This window comes from Emys orbicularis, chromosome 3 (assembly GCF_028017835.1).
Source record: "Emys orbicularis isolate rEmyOrb1 chromosome 3, rEmyOrb1.hap1, whole genome shotgun sequence".
NCBI classification, from domain to species: domain Eukaryota; kingdom Metazoa; phylum Chordata; order Testudines; family Emydidae; genus Emys; species Emys orbicularis.
This window is the reverse complement of record NC_088685.1, coordinates 140,663,884-140,671,189: the sequence shown is the minus strand read 5'-3', so window position 1 is coordinate 140,671,189 and position 7,306 is coordinate 140,663,884. Positions and strand designations below refer to the sequence as shown.

General features: G+C 39.2%; 1 protein-coding gene across 1 annotated transcript; it reads right to left on the bottom strand.

The window, feature by feature from the left end:
* Window positions 1-804: 804 nt before the first annotated feature.
* CHRM3 (cholinergic receptor muscarinic 3) lies at window positions 805-2,631 on the bottom strand. The gene has a single exon (XM_065401528.1). The coding sequence runs from the start codon at window positions 2,611-2,613 to the stop codon at window positions 805-807; it is 1,809 nt and encodes a 602-aa protein (XP_065257600.1). The 5' UTR covers window positions 2,614-2,631.
* Window positions 2,632-7,306: the final 4,675 nt, after the last annotated feature.

The window sequence follows — 7,306 nt, the reverse complement described above, 5'->3', positions numbered from 1 at the left end:
ACTTATTTACCTCTTTTTAAATGGTGTGTATTTTATGTTTCAAATATACACTAGAATTTCAATTTGCAAATAACAAAATAAATTTACATTTACAGACTAATTTGTCAAATCATATATTTCACTCACATACCACAATGATAGGGACCCATGTAAGAATTTAGATTGATAGATCAATTCTTTCCTGGTATATTTATATATATAAACGGTGGAGTGTGAGTGTAACTTGTGCATTCACACACACACATAACGTGAGCTGCACAAATAGATACTCCGTAAGGTTCAAGAATCAGGGCTACGAGGAGAATCACACCAAAAGAGGAGACAAGAAGCTTTACTGGGACAACAAGAAGCAGTTTTGCAACCTATACAGTGTTTTAAATAATTTCATAACAATGTTTAACTAGCTTGCTGTATCCATATGTGACTTGAATTGAAACCTGTTGATTCCTTGGAAACAGCTGGAACTGGACTAGCTAGATGTGCTTACCTGAGATCCCAGAGTTGATTACAACCAAAAAACTGGGCTGATCAGTAACGGGTTCATAATTGCTCTACAGCTTCTTGTAATTTTGTAGGAAAACTTTATTTAGTCTTTCATTTCCTTAATAAAAAACCTTGAAGTCTGTTTGTTTTTGCTTAATGCAGATTTGATTTTAATATTAAACTGGATTTATTAAAAGGATACATAAACCTGGCAGCTGCTCTCACATCTTGATGATGAAACGTTTGTGTCAGCACCCTGGAACCACTCTCCCTCCCACATGCCCTTTGATAGTTTGTTTTTTGTTTGTTAAAAATACTATTCTATGAAGCCTCCTGGGGGATCCGCTTATGAAAAATGACTGACTGCCTCTGCTGATACTGCTGTTTGCGTCGTTTCCGTTTGTCACACTGGCACAGCAGTAACATCTTGAAAGTGGTTCTGAATGTTTTGTTACACAATGCATAGCACATAGGGTTCACTGTGCTATTGATGTAACAAAGCCAGTACCCCAGATTCCAAAATGTTTTGGGGATACAGCTATCACAAAAGGTGTTCACCAGAACCATGATGTTGTATGGTGTCCAGGTGATGATGAAGGCAAACAAAATAGCACTGAGCGTCTGTGCTGCTTTCTTTTCTTTGATAAGTGACATTCGTTTTCGCTTGGTGATCTGACTTCTGGTCTTCAAGGCAAACTTTTTGGCCAGGGTTGCTTCCTTGAAGGATAAAGGCAGGGCTGTGGATGTCTTAGCCGCTGATGGAATGTTGCCGGAAACCTTGGCTGCCTCTACTGCTGATCCTGGCTGAACTGGAAGCTTAGAAAAGTTCTTGTGAAAGTTTCCTCCGTCCTCCACACTTTTCTGAGAGTGCAACCTTTTAGGTTTCCTCTCCTTTGACCCCATGTTGGACGTCTGCAAGTCGTCCCCTGACCCATTCAAGTCTTCAGATGAGGGTAGTTTAGTGGAGTTGAGGATGGTGCTGTGACCGGGAAGCTTCAGCACAATAGAATAAATGGCTCTCGTTTCCATGGCAATGTCTTCTTCATCAGAGGAGGCAGAGTTTTCAAGAGAAGCAGCGGCGTCATTGTTGTTCCAGCTATCGCTGCTGCTGTGCTCCTGGTCCCCCTGATCCTGGCTGGGTTTCCAGCTCTTTGTTGTAAGCCAGAAGTGGCATCGGCCATATTTCCTTCTGGTAGAGCGCTTCATACTCTGCTGCTGCAGCTCATAGCTGCTGCAGCTTCTGGAGCTACCAGTTTGGCGAATGAAGCGTGCTGCCTCAGCTTTGCTGCCCGAGGCCTGTAACCCTGCTAACTCCTTGGTGCGTTTCTCTGTCTCCTTGTAGATCCTCCAGTATAAAATAGTCATAATGGTGACTGGCAAATAAAAGGCAGCTATGGCAGTGCCAAAAGTGATGACAGGTTCACTTAGAAACTGGATATAACATTCATCAGGAGGCACAGTTCTTTTCCCAACAAAATACTGCCAAAACAAGATGGCAGGGGCCCAAAGAATGAACGAGATGACCCAAGCTAAGCCTATCATCATTCCAGCCCTTTTGGTTGTTCGTTTAGCTCTATATGTAAGTGGCCTGGTGATGGAAAAATACCTGTCAAAACTTATGACAAGGAGATTCATGACAGAGGCGTTGCTGGCTACATAGTCAATGGAGAGCCATAGATCACAGGCCAAACTTCCCAAAGCCCAGCGGTCCATGATGATGTATGTGGTGAAAAGGTTCATTGAAATAACGCCAATGATCAAATCTGCACATGCAAGACTCAGCAGGAAGTAATTGTTGACTGTTTTAAGTTGTTTGTTAACTTTAAATGCCACAATCACCAAGATGTTTCCTATGATGGTCACCAGTGCGAGGATGCCAGTGAGGAAGGCGATCAGAACTACTTGCCAGAGTGTGTGTCCACCCAGAGGATCTTTGCTCATGCCATCTAGTGACCTATTGGCTGTTTCCACAGTAGTGAAGGGAAAACTCTCAGTTGTCTGAGGGAAGTCATAGCTGCCAATGACCGACGTTGCATCCTCAAGAAGCCTTGTTCCTTGGGAATCTCTATTCCAGAAGAAGCTCACATTTGAAAACAAGGGGGAGACTGTAGTGTTATTGTGCAGGATCATTGTGACTCTCTGACATAGTCTGCAGAGAAAAAAAAATAAGAAGGAAGACAGTAAATCAAAAGGTGTTTTTAAAATGGCTGCCTAGCATTTCAGATGGCTGTTTATTAAAAACAAAAACAAAAGATACGTATCAAACCCAATACGCCAAATACATTTGTGGTATCACTCATATTGCACCAGGCATTAATTTGGATTCTTTTAAATATTTTTGTGTTCTTTCCTTAAAAATAAGTTATTGTTAATTAATCACAAGCCACCAAACTAAAAGCCAGGTGAGCCCTCCCATATGTGACTCTGAATCCACAAGAGAATCCAGAGGTCTATTTTTATAATGGATTAAGCCAAAACCCTGGACCCCACATCATCATTTCTTTGGGATGTTCAAAATCCAGATCCGCATTGGAATCTTGCAACTGGAGCCCATTTCTGTCAATATGGATGTATATCTATGTTTGTGCAGTGTACAATGGAGTCCCAATCTCTGTTGGCTCTACTACCTATAGAATAAGATTCCAGGATTCTCACTCTGAAGCCTAGTATGTCTGTAGAGTCTGGGTGAATGAAAGGAAACAGCTACAAGCACGGCTGAGAGCTCTTTATGCTCAGAATATCATGAGGTTGAATCATCATTGGGTTTCGCTGTCTATAACCATCCAATTTTTAAATTCTCAGCCATTTTGACTTTATGAATTACCCCTGTGCGGTGTACTGCTATAATAAGGCACATATCTGTGTCATGCCAAGAGTCCTAGACCATTGTGATATCAGAGGTAATGCAACCAATCACCACCCTTACTCTACAGCAGGGGTCGGCAACCTTTCAGAAGTGATGTGCCGAGTCTTCATTTATTCACTCTAATTTAAGGTTTCGCGTGCCAGTAATACATTTTAACATTTTTAGAAGGTCTCTTTCTATAAGTCTATAATATATAACTAAACTATTGTTGTATGTAAAGTAAATAAGGTTTTAAAAATGTTTAAGAAGCTTCATTTAAAATTAAATTAAAATGCAGAGCCCCCCGGACCGGTGGCCAGGACCCGGGCAGTGTGAGTGCCACTGAAAATTAGCTCGTGTGCCGCCTTTGGCACGCATGCCATAGGTTGCCTACCCCTGCTCTACAGCTAATTTGCATGCAACAATTTCATTTATTGTATGAGGTAGACTGCACAGATGGTGAATTACATGACCCACTCACACAAATCAATATAAGACACAAACCAACACAACCACACACACACCACCACTACCAGTACAAACAATAACCACATGCACACATCTCCTCACTGCAGCACACACACCTCATTTGCCACCTGTACAAATCAATACAAGTCTCCCAACACAACCCACACACAGCACAACCAGCCCACACAATAACCCCAAACACACAGAGCCCTTCACTAAGAATACACCCCTCATTCACCACCTGCACAAATTATCAGAAATCTCCCAGCACAACCCGCCCCCTCCTGAGACACAAATCAACACAACCAGCATACACAGCAACTCCAAACATCACTCTGAATCCTAGAATGTCTGAGTGACTGTGAAGTGATGGAAACAGTTACAAGCATGGCTGACAGCTCTTTTGGTTTAAAATATCACCAGATTCAATAATCTCTGTGATTTGTGATTGGTTATGGTCCGATTTTCAGTTCTCAGCCATTTTGGGCTTTTTCACACACGACTTTATAAATTACATCCATTGAGCAGCACGGGCTTTCAGACACTAGTAACAAAAATAATAAAATCTTGGTTTTCATTATCTATAAACTATAGATACACAGGGCCAAATTCTCAAAAAAAAAAAAAAAAAAAAAAGGGCACAATACACACCTGCATTTTCATATGCAACTTTGCCAATTGTGAAAATACTGTAAGTGCCCTTTTACAGGTTCAGGTACTCATTTTGCATTCACAAAAGCTCATTTGCACAGTTGGACCGAGGATTATGTGGGTTTAGTGAGTTCAGCAAGTATACTGACTTTTCAAAGGGATCATTAAATATTTTATGAAAATGGGGAGGAAGGGGAGACTGATTCATAATTAGACTTTTATCCTTTTCCCAAGTATTGAAGGAACTGACATAAACTCAACATCTCTCTCAAAATGACAATCTGCATTCTCAACATTTTATCAAGTTCCTTGGACTCCTAACCTGCGATTTCACTAGATAAATTGTTATAAATCAGTTTCATCACGGAATAACCTTTCTCTGATAGTAACTGTGAAACAAAATACCTCATCAAAGAAGAGGTCTTTTACTGTAGGTCAGTTCAGAGTTGACATATTATGGCTTAATATGATAGACTTAAGCAGGTATCAAAACAGTTTGGTGTTAAAAGAAAGCCGAAAGGTGTTATTTTAATGCCTAAATTCTCAGTTTTTTTAAACCATTTTGTGTTGTGTTAGCAAAGCATGTGGGGAATATGTCATTTAAAGTAATCTCATTACTTTGACCTATTGTAAATGAACTGACCTGTAGCTCGCTTTACACTACACACCATAGGTAGTAATGAAAACACAGTTTGGGAGCCAAAGTAAGTGAAAACATTAGGTTAACCACTCCAGTTTATTTAATAAAAAGAAGAGGGTAACAGTTTTGATACCTTGTCTGAATCTCATCTAATCCAATATATTTCTACTCCACTCATCATTAGAGCATCTAGGTGGCGAATACAGCAATTCAGGAGGAAATATGGGAAATTACAATTTTTGGCATACCTCTACAGGACTCTAATCATGAACAGTATCCACAAATGCTGGTCCACAGTGATGTTAATGAGGCTACATATTGGTACAGAGGTCCACACTAGCAGATCACACTGAAGGACTGAAGCAATGGTTTGGTCCTAATTCTAGGTCATTCTTTGGAAACGATATCTAGAGAAAGGGATTTTTCTCCTTGGGGCTAAACCAGCGTGCTTTCTTTGCTATTTCTGTTAATTTACTGTGGAAAAATTGAACATTTTTGTGTAGGTCTATTAATTTTTTTTTTTGGGGGGGGGGGAAATGTTAGCATTCTTTTAAACATCTGTGAAACTAGATGGTTATAACTTAAAAGAAACATGAAACCCATGAAAGAGAAATTCAGAAAAAAAATCACTGAGAACATTTTGTTTCAGAAAAAGATTGAAATATCAAAATTTTCATTTTTTTCATTTTATATTACATTATTTCACAATATGTCAGTAGTAATCCTGGAAAATATGATGTCATATCATGTTATGTCATAAAGGACAATGGTTTTAGGAAAAATGATTCCAGGCTAACACAAGGCTATTGAAAAAAACAGTCCCTCTAAGCAGTATACGGATTGCTTATCTTATTTTCTACATCAAAGTGTCAAACTCTTTCATTACAACAGAAAGAGGAGACATTTTGATCTACAAAATAAAATAAAATAAAATGTTTCAGTCTGTGATAGGTGGCATCTGACATTGATTATTTTAAAAATAAAATAATAGAATTTCAACTATTATATTAGGTCATGACATATTTTGATATGACTTGATGTGATATGATGTAATGTCATATTAGTCACTGCTGCTACTGATATGTCATGAAATAATGTAAAACTAATAAAAGTAATATAAAAGTGAAAATAACATAAAATATGAAATGCAAATTTTGTTTCCAAACAAGTTTGTGAAATTCTTCTGAAACAAAATTTTCCATTCCAAATATTTTTGACATAGTTTTGCAGAAAAAAACCATTTAATCATAATGGCATTTTCTGATGGAAAACTGACCAGCTGTATTTGAATATTGATTGTAAGAAGAAAGGTAATTGAGTGGGAGAATGTTCGAACACAGGGAGTATGCAGTATGTGTCACTAAGCAGCTCTACAAGGAATAAACACTGAAGGAACAAAAGAGAATCAAATATTTTATAGCAGTAGCAGCACAGAGAGCTGTAACTTTCATTTTAAAGGCTGATGTAAGAGGGTGACTCACTCCTTAATGGCTGGGGCTAGCCACACCTGACTACAAAATGAGCTCCACCTGACAGAAATCAGGTGATTTCAGTATCAAAGCAGCAGGAAGGTGCAGGAATGGGGCAAGGGGGTGTCTAAGAAAATATGGCTATGTCTGCAGAGAGTAAGAAGGCCCCTGACTCAGCAGGGGAGAAGGCAGTGGTGGGGAGGGAATGTGAAGAAGAACAAACTCTAGGTAATGTGAAGGTGCTGGAATCAGAAAGTCAGACCCTCAGGGAGGAAGGGCTGTGTCCAGCTGAAGTTAGGATGAGGACTGGGTGAGTTTGTTCTATTTTGAAAGTCTTTGTTGGAGTTCAGGTGGGTAATATTTAATTCCCTTTGGATTGTGTGGGATTTGTTTAAGAATCCCTGAAGAAGAAAAAGAAGAAAACCGAGGCAGGGTACTGCAGAGTCATCCCTGACTATGAGGGGGTACTCTGGATGCAGTTGGCCACATTGCAGGTAAGTTTTAACACCCCAGGAGCCTAAAAGTTCACCATTTTAATCTATCACACAATACTATATTACATAATATTATATGACTAAGAGCCAAATTTCAAGCCTTTGAAGAAATCAACAAGGGTAACAGAAAATTTCCCAAATTCTACCCTTTGATTTCTTCAGATATGAGTACAAATAAGGTTTCCAGAGCCACACTTATGTTGTTCTATAGATGGCTATCTATATATCTATTTTTGTGTGCTTTTGTGGATATCAC